A 15,828-nucleotide genomic window follows, 5' to 3' on the forward strand; every position below is an offset into this window, starting at 1 on the left:
AAATGCTTTTAGTTTTTCACCATTGAGAATGATGTTTGCTGTGGGTTTGTCATAAATGGCCTTTATTATGTTGAGGTAGGTTCCCTCTATGCCCACTTTCTGGAGAGTTTTTATCATAAATGGGTGTTGAATTTTGTCAAAAGCTTTTTCTGCATCTATTGAGATGATCATATGTTTTTTTTTGTTTTTTTTCGCGGTACGCAGGCCTCTCACTGTTGTGGCCTCTCCCGTTGCGGAGCACAGTCTCTGGATGCACAGGCTCAGCAGCCATGGCTCACGAGCCTAGCCGCTCCGTGGTAGGTGGGATCTTCCTGGATCAGGGCACGAACCCGTGTCCCCTGCAACAGCAGGCGGACTCTCAACCACTGCGCCACCAGGGAAGCCTGATCATATGGTTTTTATTGTTCAATTTGTTAATATAGTGCATCGCATTGATTGACCTGCGTATACTGAAGAATCCTTGCATCCCTGGGATAAATCCCACTTGATCGTGGTGTATGATCCTATTAATGTGTTGTTGGATTCTGCTTGCTAGTATTTTGTTGAGGATTTTTGCATCTATATTCATCAGTGACACTGGTCTGTAATTTTCTTTTTTTGTAGTATCTTTGTCTGGTTTTGGTATCAGGGTGATGGTGGCATCATAGAATGAGTTTGGGAGTGTTCCTTCCTCTTCAATTTTTTGGAAGAGTTTGAGAAGGATGGATGTTAGCTCTTCTCTAAATGTTTGATAGAATTCACCTGTGAAGCCATCTGGTCCTGGACTTTTGTTTGTTGGAAGATTTTTCATCACAGTTTCAATTTCATTACTTGTGATTGGGCTGTTCATAGTTTCTATTTCTTCCTGATTCAGTCTGGGAGGGTTATACCTTTCTAAGAATTTGTCCATTTCTTCCAAGTTGTCCATTTTATTGGCATAGAGTTGCTTGTAGTAGTCTCTTAGGATGCCTTGTATTTCTGCGGTGTCTGTTGTAACTTCTCCTTTTTCATTTCTAATTTTATTGATCTGAGTCCTCTCCCTCTTTTTCTTGATGAGTCTGGCTAATGGTTTATCAATTTTATCTTCTCAAAGAACCAGCTTTTAGTTTTATTGATCTTTGCTATTGTTTTCTTTGTTTCTATTTCATTTATTTCTGCTCTGATCTTTATGATTTCTTTCCTTGTGCTGACTTTGGGTTTTGTTTGTTCTTCTTTCTCTAGTTCCTTTAGGTGTAAGGTTAGATTGTTTACTTGAGATTTTTCTTGTTTCTTGAGGTAAGCTTTTATAGCTATAAACTTCCCTCTTAGAACTTCTTTTTCTGCATCCCATAGGTTTTGGATCGTCGTGTTTTCATTGTCATTTGTCTCTAGGTATTTTTTGATTTCCTCTTTGATTTCTTCAGTGATCTCTTGGTTATTTAATAACATATTGTTTAGCCTCCATGTGTTTGTGTTTTTTACGTTTTTTTCCCTGTAATTCATTTCTAATCTCATAGCGTTTTGGTCAGAAAAGATGCTTGATATGATTTCAATTTTCTTAAATTTACTGAGGCTTGAAATGTGACCCAAGATGTGATCTATCCTGGAGGACGTTCCATGCGCACTTGAGAAGAAAGTGTAATCTGCTATTTTTGGATGGAAAGTCCTATAAATATGAACTAAATCTATCTGATCTATTGTGTCATTTAAAGCTTGTGTTTCTTTGTTAATTTTCTGTCTGGATGATCTGTCCATTATTGTAAGTGAGGTGTTAAATTCCCCCACTAGTATTGTGTTACTGTCGATTTCCTCTTTTATAGCTGTTAGCAGTTGCCTTATGTATTGAGGTGCTCCTATGTTGGGTGCATATATATTTATAATTGTTATATCTTCTTCTTGGATTGATCCCTTGATCATTATGTAGTGTCCTTCCTTGTCTCTTGTAACATTCTTTATTTTAAAGTCTATTTTATCTGATATGAGTATAGCTACTCCAGCTTTCTTTTGATTTCCATTTGCATGGAATATCTTTTTCTATCCCCTCACTTTCAGTCTGTATGTGTTCCTAGGTCTGAAGTGGGTCTCTTGTACACAGCATATATATTATATATGGGTCTTGTTTTTGTGTCCATTCAGCAAGACTGTGTCTTTTGGTTGGAGCATTTAATCCATTCACGTTTAAGGTAATTATCGACATGTATGTTCCTAATACCATTTTCTTAATTTTGGGGGGGGGGGTTGTTTTTGTAGGTCCTTTTCTTCTCTTGTGTTTCCCACTTAGAGAAGCTCCTTTAGAATTTGTTGTAGAGCTGGTTTGGTGGTACTGAATTCTCTTAGATTTTGCTTGTCTGTAAAGCTTTTGATTTCTCCATCAAATCTGAATGAGATCCTTGCTGGGTAGAGTATATCATGCCACTGTATATCATGCCAGGCTGCAGGATTGTAGTTCTTCTTGCTTCTGCTGTCTGCCCTCTTGTGGATGAGGCTATCTAAGAGGCTTGATGGGAGGGACTGGTGGTGGGTAGAGCTGACTGTTGCTGTGGTGGGCAGAGCTCAGTAAAACTTTAATCCCCTTGTCTGCTGATGGGTGGGGCTGGGTTCCCTCCCTGTTGGTTGTTTGGCCTGAGGCAACCCAACACTGGAACCTACCTGGGCTCTTTGGTGGGGCTAATGACAGACTCCGGGAGGGCTCACGCCAAGGAGTACTTCCCAGAGCTTCTGCTGCCAGTGTCCTTGTCCCCACGGTGAAACAGAGCCACCCCCCGCCTCTGCAGGAGACCCTCCAACACTAGCAGGTAGGTCTGGTTCAGTCTCCTATGGGGTCACTGCTCCTTCCCCTGTGTCCCAATGCACACACTACTTTGTGTGTGCCCTCTAAGAGTGGAGTCTCTCTTTACCCCAGTCCAGTTGAAGTCCTGCAGTCAGTTCCCACTAGGCTTCTAAGTCTGGTTCTCTAGGAATTCCTCCTCCTGTTCCCGGACCCCCAGGTTGGGAAGCCTGACGTGGGGCTCAGAACCTTCACTCTAGTGGGTGGACTTCTGTGGTGTAAGTGTTCTCCAGTCTGTGAGTCACCCACCCAGCAGTTATGGGATTTGATTTTACTGTGATTGAGCCCCTCCTACTGTCTCATTGTGACTTCTCCTTTGTCTTTGGATGTGGGGTATCTTTTTTGGTGAATTCCAGTGTCTTCCTGTCAATGATTGTCCAGCAGCTAGTTGTGATTCTGGTGTTCTCGCAAGAGGGAGTGAGAGCACGTCCTTCTACTCCGCCATCTTGGTTCCTCCCCAACTCATTACTCCTATTCTTAATAGCTACCATTTACTGAGTACTTACTATGTGTCAGGTATTGGAGTATGGACTTTGCATGTATTTAATCTTTATGAGAAAGCTAAGAGAGAGGTCTTGTTATTAGCACTGTAGAGATGAGGAATTACTCTACTGCTGTAAAATTTTAGGCATCAGTGAATTTAGTATAGTTTAAAGCATATTTTGAGAGGGGCTGGTGGTACTTTCCCTGTGTTGTATAATCTATGGAGTGAATAAGTTTAGAATAACACTGCATGTACTAAATCTGGGACATACACTGTTAATTCCTCTAAGTACTGCTGTCTACTTTGCATTCTGTAATATCCCCCCAAATCAATAGTCATTGTATATTTTAAACATCTAAAACAATTTAAAGTACCACGGTCACTATATTGGGGAGATAGATTTTACTCCATGACCCTCAGAAGTAAGAAAACTACCCTGTAAAATTATTTTTATTTGTAGATGATATGATCCTGTATACAGATTATTCTAAAGTATCCACTAAAACCTGTTAGCACTAATTAATGGGCAAATAGTTATACATCAACAAATTTACAGAAAAAAAAGACCAGTGACTAAAATCAGTTGTGTTTCTATGTACTAGCAATGAACAATCTAAAAATGAAATGAAGAAAGCAATTCTATTTACAGTAGCATAAATTATGTAGGAATACATTTGGCAAAAGAAGTATATGAGTTGTACAATGAAAACTACAAAATGTTATTGAAGGAATTAGGAAGATCAAAATAAATGGAAAGCCATCTCATGTTCCTGGAAGACTTAATATTGCTAAAATGACTATGCTCCCAAATTTTATTTACAGATTTAATGCAATACCTATCAAAATCCCAGTTACTTCTTTGCAAAAATTGACAAACTGACCCTACATTCATATGGAAATGCAGGGAACCTATAATAGCTAAAATAATCTTGAAAAAGGACAAAGTTGTAGGACTCATACTTTCCAATTTAAAACTTACTATAAAGCTATAGTTATTATGACAAGCTTGATTATTATAATTCTACCCCAAGACAGTGCTTATAACCTATTGATGATTTTAGAAAACAATGGACTACTTTATTGCTGAGACCACTCAGACCCCCAGTTATCAGAATTTTTCATGACTCTGTGCTTGCTCTGGGCTGGAACTTTGTCTCCTATTACTTTGCTCAAGCATTTATGATGATGGAAATGAAGATATTTAAGTCTGAAAAAATATCAAATTCTCTAGAAGATACAACATCTAATATACCATGAACACTGTTTATAAGACCAAGCAATGGGAATTTTTATTCTACTTCATTTATTTTGTAAGTTAGAAGCCATAAAATAAGTACAAAATTAAGGTTATTTATGGAATTTATTTAACAAAAAATAAAAGTTTTGTCTAATGTCATTGTGGTAGGCTGAATAATGGCCCTCCAAAGATGTCCATGTCTTAATCCCCAGAATTTATAAATATGGGACCTTACATGCTAAAGGGACTTTGCAGATGTGATACAGTTAACAATTTTGAGATGGGGAAGTTATCCTGGATTGTCCACGTGAGCCCAATGTAATCACAAGGGTCCTTATAAAAGAGAAGGAGGAGGGTCAGAGTCAGAGAAGGTGTCACATGTCAGATGTCAGAATCAGCAGGTAAGGAGAAAGGGAGGGAGGGAGAGAGAGAGAGAGAGAGAGAAATTGAGATTTGAAGATATTATTCTGTGGCTTTGAAGATGGAAGAAGGGACCATGAGTCAAAGTATTCAGGCAATCCATAGTTGGAAAAGGCAAGGAAACAGATTCTTCCATAGGGGCTCCAGAAGGAGTACAGCCCTTGCTGATGTCTTGATTTTAGGATTTCGGACTTCCAGAACCACAAGATAATAATTTGGTGATGTTTCAAAACACTAAATTTGTAATAATTTGTTAACAGCAGTTATAGGAAACTAATATAGTCATTTTTAGATGGTATCAACAATGGACGCTGCAGTTACAGCTAGACAAAATTTCAGCCATTCATTTTCACTCTTCTACAGTCCTTCAGACTTTGAATATTTTAGAGGTACCTTTAGTACTAACAAAAAGCTTTGGAAGAAGTCTTACAAATGTGTTTACCAGTTGTGTTTTCCCTTTCCATGGATAACTCCTTCACCATACCCACCAACTGGGGTCTCCAATATTTCACAGCATCAACTATTCTGCTTGCAAGGAAAACATTTTAGAGATTCACCAGGGAAATGAATCAACCTCACTACTCATTTTAGAAATGCAACAAAATTTGTAACTCCTGAGCAATCTTTAGTGATACTATTGATATTTCTACCTGTTCAAACAATTTTGTTGACACCAACAAGGCAGTGAAGATGTTTCTAGGATGGTGCTTAAAAGCCAGTGCTCTGGAATCAAAATTGCCAAGTTCGAATTCTCCCTCTTACACTTACCAGCTTACCTCTCTACACCTTAGTCTCCTTATCTGTAAAATGACAATAATATTATTATCTACTTCACAGGGTTCTTGTTAGACTTAAATGAAATAATCTATATAAAATTTCTTAGCATGGTCTCTATCACAAATGAATTTTATATATGATCAATACCACTCCACTAATGCCGGGGACCTCTTCATTTCCTTCAGGTCCAGAAATGACTACTCCATTTGACAAGCTAACACCTACGACAGGTTTGGAATGTGAGGTATGACTGAGTAATCTCTTCAGCTATGTGTCATTTCCTTATTGTGTCTATTCATGTTTCTGTATCACTATCCAGATGCTACTAAACTTCTTTTGGTATGTTCTCTAGTCTTTCTTTGCTAAATTAAATAAGCATTACATTTTAACAATTTTATTTCCTTAACTGTCAGATATTTCTTAGTAATTAGACTCTGGTCACACTAAGAAAAACAAATAAAATGCAAATGAAGTCTTAAGGATGATTCCTTAATAGTAGTAATTGTGTGATAGGTGTAATAATAATTATGTGTGATAACTTAATACTTTTATTTATTGATTTATTAATTGGATAATTTATTAACTTAATTATGTTTCTTTAATAATTCTTTAATGATAATAATTATAATAATAAAGAGCATATTGTGGGCTTCTCTTTGGGCATTCAAAAATATTTATTAAGCAGCTACTATATGCCGGGCACTGTGCAAGATGACAAATATATGCTAGTAAGCAAAAAAAGATAAGGTCATTGAATCCCAGAGCTACTAATTGTCTTGGCTGAAAGTTGAGAAATTATCTCCTTATTCCAAATATGCTACTTGTTCTGATAAACCAATGATTTATTCAACCAATTTTTATTTAGCACTATTTCTGGCTAGGAATTATTCAGGTACCATAAATAAAACAATATAAAAGCAGGCAAAAATTCCTGCTTTCATGGAGTTTACATTTTATTGGATTCTGAAACAGCCAATAAGCAAAATAAATTACCAAGTTATGTAAAACGCTAGAGATTGCTGCTCAGGAAAAAAATAAAACTATTTTCAATGAAATGATCCTCACCGATCCTCACTGAGTAAGTGACTGTTACTTTAGAGCAGAAAATCTGAAGAAGTGAAAGAGTGAACCACGCAAAGAACCAGGGCACCAGCGTTCCAGGCAGAGGGGCCACAGCCAAGTGCAAAGGCCCTGAGCTGAGAATGTACCTAACATCTTAAAACAATAAAAGGGTAGCAAGGGGTAAAATAGTAGGAAATAGATTAGATTATGTAATAATAGTAGGAAATAAACTAGATTATGTAGGGCCTTGTGGGTGATTGTGAAGACTGTGGCTTTCATTCTAAATGACACAGGAAGAGAAAAGGGAGATTTCTGAGCAGAGGAATTATATCATCTGACCTGTTTCAGGATCATTTTAGCTGCTGTGTTGAGAGTAGGGTGTAAAGAGACAATAGAACCAGTTAGGAGGCTATTGCAGGAATTTAGGTAAGAGATTGATGGTGATCTGGACCAGGTGATAGCATTGGAGATGGTGAGACATGTCTGGGTTCTGCATCTACTCTGAAGGTAGAGGCTACAGAAATTTCTGAAGAATTAGATGTGAGGTGTGAATGAAAAAGAGGCATTAAGGATTCTAAGAGTTTTGCCTTGAACAACTGAAGGATAAAGTTGGCGTTAATCAGGATGGGGAAATTGTGGGAAGTGAAGGTCTGAGGTGGGTATCGTCAGGAGTTCAGTTTTGCCACGTAAAGGTTAAGATTCCTCTTAGCCATCAAAAAGCTATGGGTACACAGATCTGGTGAACACAAGTGGAGTTTAGGGTAGAGGTCAAGTTAAGATGAAATTTTTGTAATTCTCAGTGGATAAAGGGTGTTTAAAGTTGTGGGATTAGATGAGATCACAAAGGGATTGAGTGAAGACAGGGAAGAGAGAAGGGTCACTACAGCTTCAACAGATTGAGAAACAATGACAAACATGCAAAGGATATTAACCACTGAAATAGGAGAAAATGGAGGAGATTGTAGGTGATCTGGAAGCCAAGGAAAGAAAATATTAAGGAAGATGGAGTAATAAGCTATACTAAATATGTTAACAGGTCAGCTAGATGAGGTCTGAGAATTGATCATTGAATTTAGCAATGTGGAGTTCATTGGTGACCTTGTTAAAGATTCTTTCAGTAGAGTGGAAGGTATAGATTCTTTAGGTGGTTTAGGTGTTGTTTAGGCGTTTTAGTTTTCTTCTATCTCCTTTCATTTTCTGGGAGTTGATACAACTTATACACAGAAAATTTTGCAAGACTGAACTTGACTATTTGCCTACTTTTGGCTTTTAAATTGAGAAGTCCTCTCTTAATAGTCTCACTATTTAGAAAACTGTTTACCCTCTCTTATCCTTGTTTTTTATCATGTATAACACTGGAATGATAGAAACTGACCCATGAAATTTAGGGAGAATTAAATGAAAAAAGCAACTTTATTAGTGCATGATATATAATAGGTGCTAAATAGATGTTAATTTTTCTTCCTCCATCCCCTGAGATGCAGTATAGAGTAGTGGTTAAGAGCACTGGTTTTCAGGGCAACAATGCCTGAATTTAAGTTCTGACTCTACTATTTACTAGCTATGAAACTCAGGGCAAGTTAATTTGACCTTAAACCTGATTTTCTATCTATGAAATAGGGAAAAATATTAGCTCCTACCTCAGAGGGTGTTTTTGTGGGAATAAAATGGACTAATTAGAACAATGCCTGGAGCATAATAAGTGTTATATTATTTATCATTGCTATAGTTATTACTATAATTTATATAGATTGTAATTTATAAAAAAAATCTACCACTTATTTATTTTTTATTTATTTATCTAGAAGTCTGTGAGCTATATATAAAAAGTAATTTATGATTCTATCCAGGTGCTGTCAAACTGATATCACATTTGATTTTTAATGAAATATTTGGATAATATTAAGTTGTAATTTTTTTAAACTGACATTAACAGAAGTCTTAATCATATACTAGCTTTATACAACATAATATGAAAGGTTGACTGCCACTGTATAAGTCTGCTTGTAAAGCACTAATCTAGATAATTTAGGACAAGACTTCAGTTTGCTCAGAAGTTGGGTATCTGGGCAATTCTGATAAATCAATATTAAGGTAAAGTTTAAAAGAAGTTCATACTGAGTATTTCAGAGAGGATACCTCAACAAAAAGCTGTAGTGAAATTTTAATTGTTCATCTTTCAAAAGCTTTTGTATTTAGGAAATGTACACTATAAGCAATGTGAATGGGAAATTTAAAAATTAATTTAAAACATTAGTTGAAAATGGAAAAACATGCATTAATTTTCTTTTTTATTAACAGCCTCAACAATTTGATCCTGTTTATAATTGTACCCAATATATATGCCTTAATATGGAATGGAAGTTGTACAACTGGTCTCTTAATTGCCCAAAGGACATAGAAATGCCTGACTGTGGTTTCCGGGGAAGACCTGTTCAAGTGAACAGCGATATTTGCTGCCCTGAGTGGGAATGTCCGTGTAAGTCTGCATTCCTTACATGGCAATAAATTTTTAATCGGGGGAGATTATTATACTTTTTGAAGCAATCACCTCATCAAGACAAAGTTATTGTTGAACTTTCTTCATTTGATTTATGATTTTGCTTCCCAGTAACTTTTAGAGTTGCTTTTTGTCAAACATAAGGAGACTAATTTAAAAGATGTTTTTAAAGGAGCAGTTATTACTGTAATACAAATAATTAGTTAATAGACTAAATCTACTCTCTACCACTTTTTAGGTCGGTGTTCCATGTTGTCAGAACTCAGCATTATTACATTTGATGGAAATAATGCAGCATTGTATAGTATGGCTTCTTATATCTTAGTAAGAATTCCTGGGGAAGTTATAGTTGCTCATATTGAAAAATGTTCCATGAATCAGGTAAGTCATAATCTATTCTTCTGTCATTTCTTCATAAATCTAGTAGCGGAAGTATGTTGCAACATTAGGTATTCCCAGAGTAAGAAAGGACTCAACAACTCACTGAGATTTATCTTCTGGTACTTAAAACAAAACGTGTTTCATGTGAATATATTTAGAGGCATATAGTATTAATCCAAATAATGTGTTTAAAAGTCAAGTAATGTATTTTTTTTAATGTTTTTTCTTTCAGAATGGAAACTCATTTAAAAAGCTAGTGAGTATCTGCAAAATGTCTAGTGAGTTCCTTATGTTTATTGCTAAAATTATGTTTAACTCCATAAAGTTTCAATTTTCTTTCAAATTAAGGCTTCCTCTGGAAGAATCTCTGGACTTTGTTTTAACAAGTTAAATTTGACCACATCTCTACATAAAGTACTTGTCAATCGGGCAGCAAGAAAGGTAGGAACACAAAGTTAAAGCATGTCCTCATAATGGATGAAATTGAGAAATTATATAAGCACAGTTATTTCCAAAAAGAGGGGAAATTAAACATATCAGTGGACTTTCATTGCTATGATGTCTAATCATTCTTTTCATGGACAGTTTAAAATGTGTTTCATACTGTTATATGTCTCCTACGATAACATGCCAACTGTGGCAAATGTTTCTCCCCTTTTGAGGTTAACTGAAACAGCCATGTTAAACATGCTAAAGTTCTCTTGGATAATATGAGTGGCCAGTCTTCTTAGTGTCAGAGCTAATGTTTAGTGTTGCAAATTAGACAAAGTGGAAATGATGTGAAAGAGAGGATCATAAGGTTGCAAAGGGTAGCAGCCAAGAACACCCAAATGAAGACTACTGAGAGAAAAACAGATGGTAAGAGTAGTTTTGAAATGTTGATGCCATTAATTAAGTGAGAGCTTAAAAAAATGAAGGAATATTTAAATTTATTGAAATGAACTGAAGAAGAGCAATGCACCATTAAAAAGTTGGAAAGGAGCCATTTGATTTTATAGGAAAAACCTTTATCCAAAGGAATTATATTTACCAAATAGGAGTGAGTTATAAGCTGGATGCTTCACTCAGATCTACATGGTCTCTCAAAACTATAAAAAAATAATGTATAAAGATTTTGCTCAAAATGGCTGCGATGTTATATGCTTTCTGGAAATAATTCTGTTAGCACAGGCCATACATTCTGGACTGGAAAAGTGTTAAAGCAAGCCTAAAATGCAGTATGATATCAGAAAGTTTAATTTTAAGTCAAACTTAAAATATATGAATGTGTTACTTTTTTGGACATGAGAATTTCTATATATACCTTTGATTTTAATGAGGTTGGTATATTAACAGGAAGTGGGTGGGAAATTAAACTCAAAACTGGTCCGTGCTGTTGTTGTGAACATTTGGTTGGAAGGGCTTATTTTTGGCCTCAGCTGAACTGATGGCTGGTCATGTATTCAGTTGAAAACTTATTAACTTAAAAAATCATTTAATGAGTTTATGTGATAAAATGACACAGGTCCTGATCTCAAGTAACTTGCAGTTGTGTGGGGGGGTGCATAAATGTAATTATCTGCCAATTAAAAGGCAGTAGGAGCTATAGTGACAGAGTGATGACCAAGATATCATGGAAACAGAGATACAGGTCATTGAAAAATGCAGTTTATAGGAGGGTCAGGTGGATATTTTTGGAGGAGGTGACACCTAAGATAAATCTTAAAGAATGAGTAGAAATTAACCAGGCAAAGAAGGCCATTTCAGCTTGAGGGTGGCAAGAGGAGGAAGATATAAAGATGAGAAATTGGATGGTTAGTCAGATAGAACTCTGAGAAATTTACTGCTAGTTACAGCTCATGGTTCCATGTCATCATTGTTATTTAAAGCACAGTTTTCAAAGTAAAAATCCTTGGATTCCTTATATTAGTATTACCAAGAAAACGTGTTAAAAATATAAGATCTAGGATCCAATCCAAACCTTGGAAGTAGAATTTCTGGTAATCTTAATCTTTACCAAGCTTCACAGATGGTTATTATGAACATTATAATTAAACAAACACTGATTTAGAAGATCAAATAGAGGACCCAGATTAAAGAAAACATCCTGAAAAAAACTTTATTATCTTTAATTTATATTAGGAGGTAATGGTATAATCAACATATATTGGGGGAAACATTAAAAAGCATACATAACTTAGAAGAAAGTTAGGTTTTGAAGAAAATAAAGGGCCATGAGGTTAGAACAAATATTGACCATAGCAAGACAGCAAAAGAACAATAAAAGAATTTAGGAGTTGTGAGAAACTGTGGCAGCAGCAGAGAAGTGGATTTTCTAGCATTTAAAAATAACTTTAAATTTAAATTTAACTCAGAAGAAAGGGAATATCTGAATTTTCCTAAGTTTTATGAGTGTATATGAAAACATAAACATTGTTCTAATAGGTGTAAATGCATTATGTAATTTTAGGTAGAAGTGGATTCTAGTGCTGTACCTTTGCCTTTTGCAAATCAAGATCTGTCCATAGAGGATTCTGGTTCAATGTATGTGATTACTACTCCAGCTGGACTAATCATAAAGTGGGCTCATCTTACAGGGATTGTAGACATTCATTTTGGCTCTCAATTTAACTTGTCATCTGACACAGAAGGACTTTGTGGTGAGCACTGCTTTTCAAATCTCTATTTCTTCTTTTTTTTTTTTTCTGTTCACATTTCACCGTCTTGAACCCTCTTGCCGCGTCTTTTGGGTTGGAGAAGTGAGGTTAACTTTCAGGTCCCCATGTGAATATACTGAAGGAAGCAACGTCTTTCCATAAATGGACTTAGAAGCAAGAAATAACAGTTCAACTTGGGTATTTTATGGAAATATATGCTTACCACTGTTTCTACAATACTGTTTGTATTCCTACGAGCTCATCTTTATTAAGCATTAATGAAGTGTCAGGCATTATTTTATATACTTTAACTCATTTAATTCTAACAGTAGCCTCAATAAGTAGGCACTAGTGTTAATTTATAAGTGATAAAAATGAGGCATAGAATGATTAAAGACTTAAATAACTTTGTTTCTTATTTTTTTAAGTTTGAAATCAAAGAAAACTTAGTTAAGTCATCTTGAAAGTTATATACAGGGAACACAATGTTCCGAATATTAGTCCCAGTTTTCTTATGAAGTGTAAAGCCTAGATGTACCTTTACACATAGGTTCCATAAGTGTAACCTAAGTGTAAAGGTACATCTTACACTTTCTTATCATAATATGTTACATAGATACATAGTGATAAGCCAAAGGAAACAAATTAGAAAAATCTCTAGGTACATAACAAAATAAAAAGAACAATTCTGGCTCTGGTGTCTGCCAGAGCTATCCCCTTTACAAATGTTTAAGTGAACATCAGTTTCCTTATCTTTAAAATGGGAATAGTAAAATCTGCCTTCAAAATTGTTGTTAGAATTGAATGTGAAAGTTAACGTAAAACACTTAACACATTGCTTAATACAGTCAATAAATATTAGCTTAGTACAAATACATCTATTTTAAACTCACTAAATATTAATTGAGTAAAAGTTAATGGATCAGCTTCTGAGTGTCTGGCATTATGCTTGGTGCTGACAACTCAAAACAAATAGACCAAGTCCTTGCTCTCAACAAATTATGTGAAATACCCAAATTTCTTCTTCAAAAATGTAAAGCATTTAGTGGAAAGTTTGGCTAAAATGATTTACAATTTCCTTGCCTGTCTAGAGCATGCTAAACATAGCACAGACTTCTATGGTGACTTAGGTTATCATTGTGGAAATAGTTATTGGATATACATGGTATTGGATATACATAATAACCCAATAGATATGATTGAGTAATAACTCAGGGATTTGGGGAATGCATATTTTCGCTTCTGATTTATCACTTCTGTGTGCTATAACTTCTGCTTGATTTTCATGTTTGTTTGGTTTTTTTCCTCTACTGTCAGCTCATGCTTTTATGGAGACAGTCTGCTAACTGGATTCTTAACTGGTCACTATAGAGAAGGGGCTAGGGTCACCTTTTTGCTAACAAGGGTCACCCCCTAAATGTCCTGACCTCCACAATGGGAGAGCGGTGGTTTGTTAAAAGGAAAGCAGGGTGCTGGCTGATTGAGTTGTAGTGGACAAGAGCGTGACCCAAACTGAATATGGACACCAGAATGGGAGGTCTATACTGACAACTTGTTCTACATAGCACTGTGAAGTCTGCAGGAGTGGTGGCTGGAGTTGCAATGAAAACATATTTTTACTACCAACACCTCTTCCCAGAAGAGTTTAGACTTTAAACATAGCTACTTTACAGTATAGTTCACTTAGCTTGAGTTTTATTTATTTATTTATTTTTTTGCACTGTACTCAGTCTCCTGTATATTTACAAGTGTGGGGCAACTATGGCAGCAGAAACCTTTATTGATCTTGTTATAACTGCCTGAGGATTAAGATTTGATACTTGAAAAAAATGTTTAACTCATATCTTTTATAGCTAGGAGCCTTGGGAATTAATAAAAAATTATGTCTTAAAGTAGGGTGGGATTCAGGTAAGGTATGATTAGGTCCTAGGCCCATTTCTCTGTACTTCCCTTGGCTTTTCACTTCACTAGATAAAAAGTAAGCTCTGTCCTCAGTTTGGCTTCCCTGAAGGAAGCTAGAGGCTATAGCAGGTCACAGCATCACAGCCATCAATCGGCCATGTCATTGCAAGGAAGAGAGATTGTCTATGTCCTAGAATTCCCCAGGTCAAATCCTGAGCTTAACAATGGTTGTTCTAATGTTGAACAAATCTATGTGTCTAAGTGACTGCCACAAGCTGACTGGTTTATGCCTGGATTACCTGTAACAGTTGTTAATGCAAGGGAGTAAGGCTTACCTTTATGCTTACCAGGGCCCTCTGCTGGAGTGGCGTCATGTGCTAGGTAATGGGGCAGAGATAGTTCCTGAAGAGAAAAATTTAATGTTTTCAGGCAGGGTTTTCCTGGGGGAATAGATGCTTAGGAGGCAATCACAAAATGTCTCCTATTCTGGGGAATACCCTGTCAGATTTAAGAACTAGTTCTTAAATTATGAGATAGTGGTAACAGTGGAAGAGTGTAGGGACAGAATCAATCTCCTCTTTCTTCTTCTAGATCTTTTCACATATCTTGACTTCTAGGATTATAATTTCTCTCTTATCTGGTTAAGACAGTTCTACACTATTTTATCAAAGAATCAGACACATAATTTTAAAAAATCCATCAACGTTAAAGTCAAAAGACATAAATTTGGCGCCTGATTCAGTAAATAATTTATTTTAAATCAGTTATTGAGATGATTTATTTCTGCTGCCTATATTTGGTTTAAGTGAAAAAAATTTTCCTTCTAAATGTCACACGTCTTTTTAGGAATTTGCAATGAAGATCCAGATGATGATCTAAGGATGCAAAATGGCACAATCATTACGAATATGGAAGATATAGAATTATTTATTGAGAGCTGGGAAATTGAGAAATCATTTGTAGTAACAACAAGAAGGCCTTTTAGAAATTGTACTGAGCATGACTGCAGTCACTGCATTGAGTTATTAAACAGAAGAGTTTTCATCCCATGCCATAATGAAGTAAGTTGAAAGCAACCATAAATCAGAACTGTCATGTTAGACATGTTGAGAGTAAAAGCCAATAAATTCTTGTTCTTGCCATGATGTTCTTCTACTGAGAATAGTTTATCCCCAAACCTCCTCTCAGTACGCTTTGGAATTCAAAATCATTTACTGTTTACTGACTTATAGAACAGGAAGGATAATTATCTTTTTCCCCCCCATGTTTTTTTTTCTGAACTATATCTACAGCTTTCAAGAAAAATGAAATGTGGTCCCATGAATAAATGCCTCTAGGAGAAAGAGATGAATGCCATTTGATAACCCAGTATAGACACCAAGACAGTGAGGCTTTAATCAATTCCTGGCCTCTTAGGTGCATACTTGTAATAGAATCTGTCATATATTCAATTTAATTGTTCTTTATTAGTCTCTAACTTTCTGACTTTAGGTGACTAGTAGATACTTTAAATAATCTGCATCGTTAAAAAAAGATCTGTTGTTAGAGACAAAAGACAGACAAATACAGCACTTCGTGTATCATTAAATGAAAAATTATTGAGATCAAGTACCTACTAGGCACTGTGTTAAACTCCTATGATAC

General features: G+C 35.7%; 1 protein-coding gene across 1 annotated transcript in view; it reads left to right on the top strand.

Annotated features, from left to right (window-relative positions):
- The window catches only part of OTOGL (otogelin like), a gene marked incomplete at both ends in the record, with an annotated part of 143,984 nt that overhangs the window by 103,755 nt on the left and 24,401 nt on the right, over nt 1-15,828 (top strand). Inside the window, 7 exons of the mRNA XM_082636305.1 lie at nt 5,889-5,947; nt 9,067-9,244; nt 9,504-9,646; nt 9,879-9,902; nt 9,995-10,087; nt 12,096-12,285; nt 15,031-15,245. Coding sequence (XP_082492431.1) covers nt 5,889-5,947; nt 9,067-9,244; nt 9,504-9,646; nt 9,879-9,902; nt 9,995-10,087; nt 12,096-12,285; nt 15,031-15,245 — 902 coding nt within the window. The remainder of the gene's footprint in view (nt 1-5,888; nt 5,948-9,066; nt 9,245-9,503; nt 9,647-9,878; nt 9,903-9,994; nt 10,088-12,095; nt 12,286-15,030; nt 15,246-15,828) is intronic.

This window comes from Mesoplodon mirus (genome assembly GCF_964341445.2).
Source record: "Mesoplodon mirus genome assembly, chromosome: 11".
Classification (NCBI taxonomy): Eukaryota; Metazoa; Chordata; class Mammalia; order Artiodactyla; family Ziphiidae; genus Mesoplodon; species Mesoplodon mirus.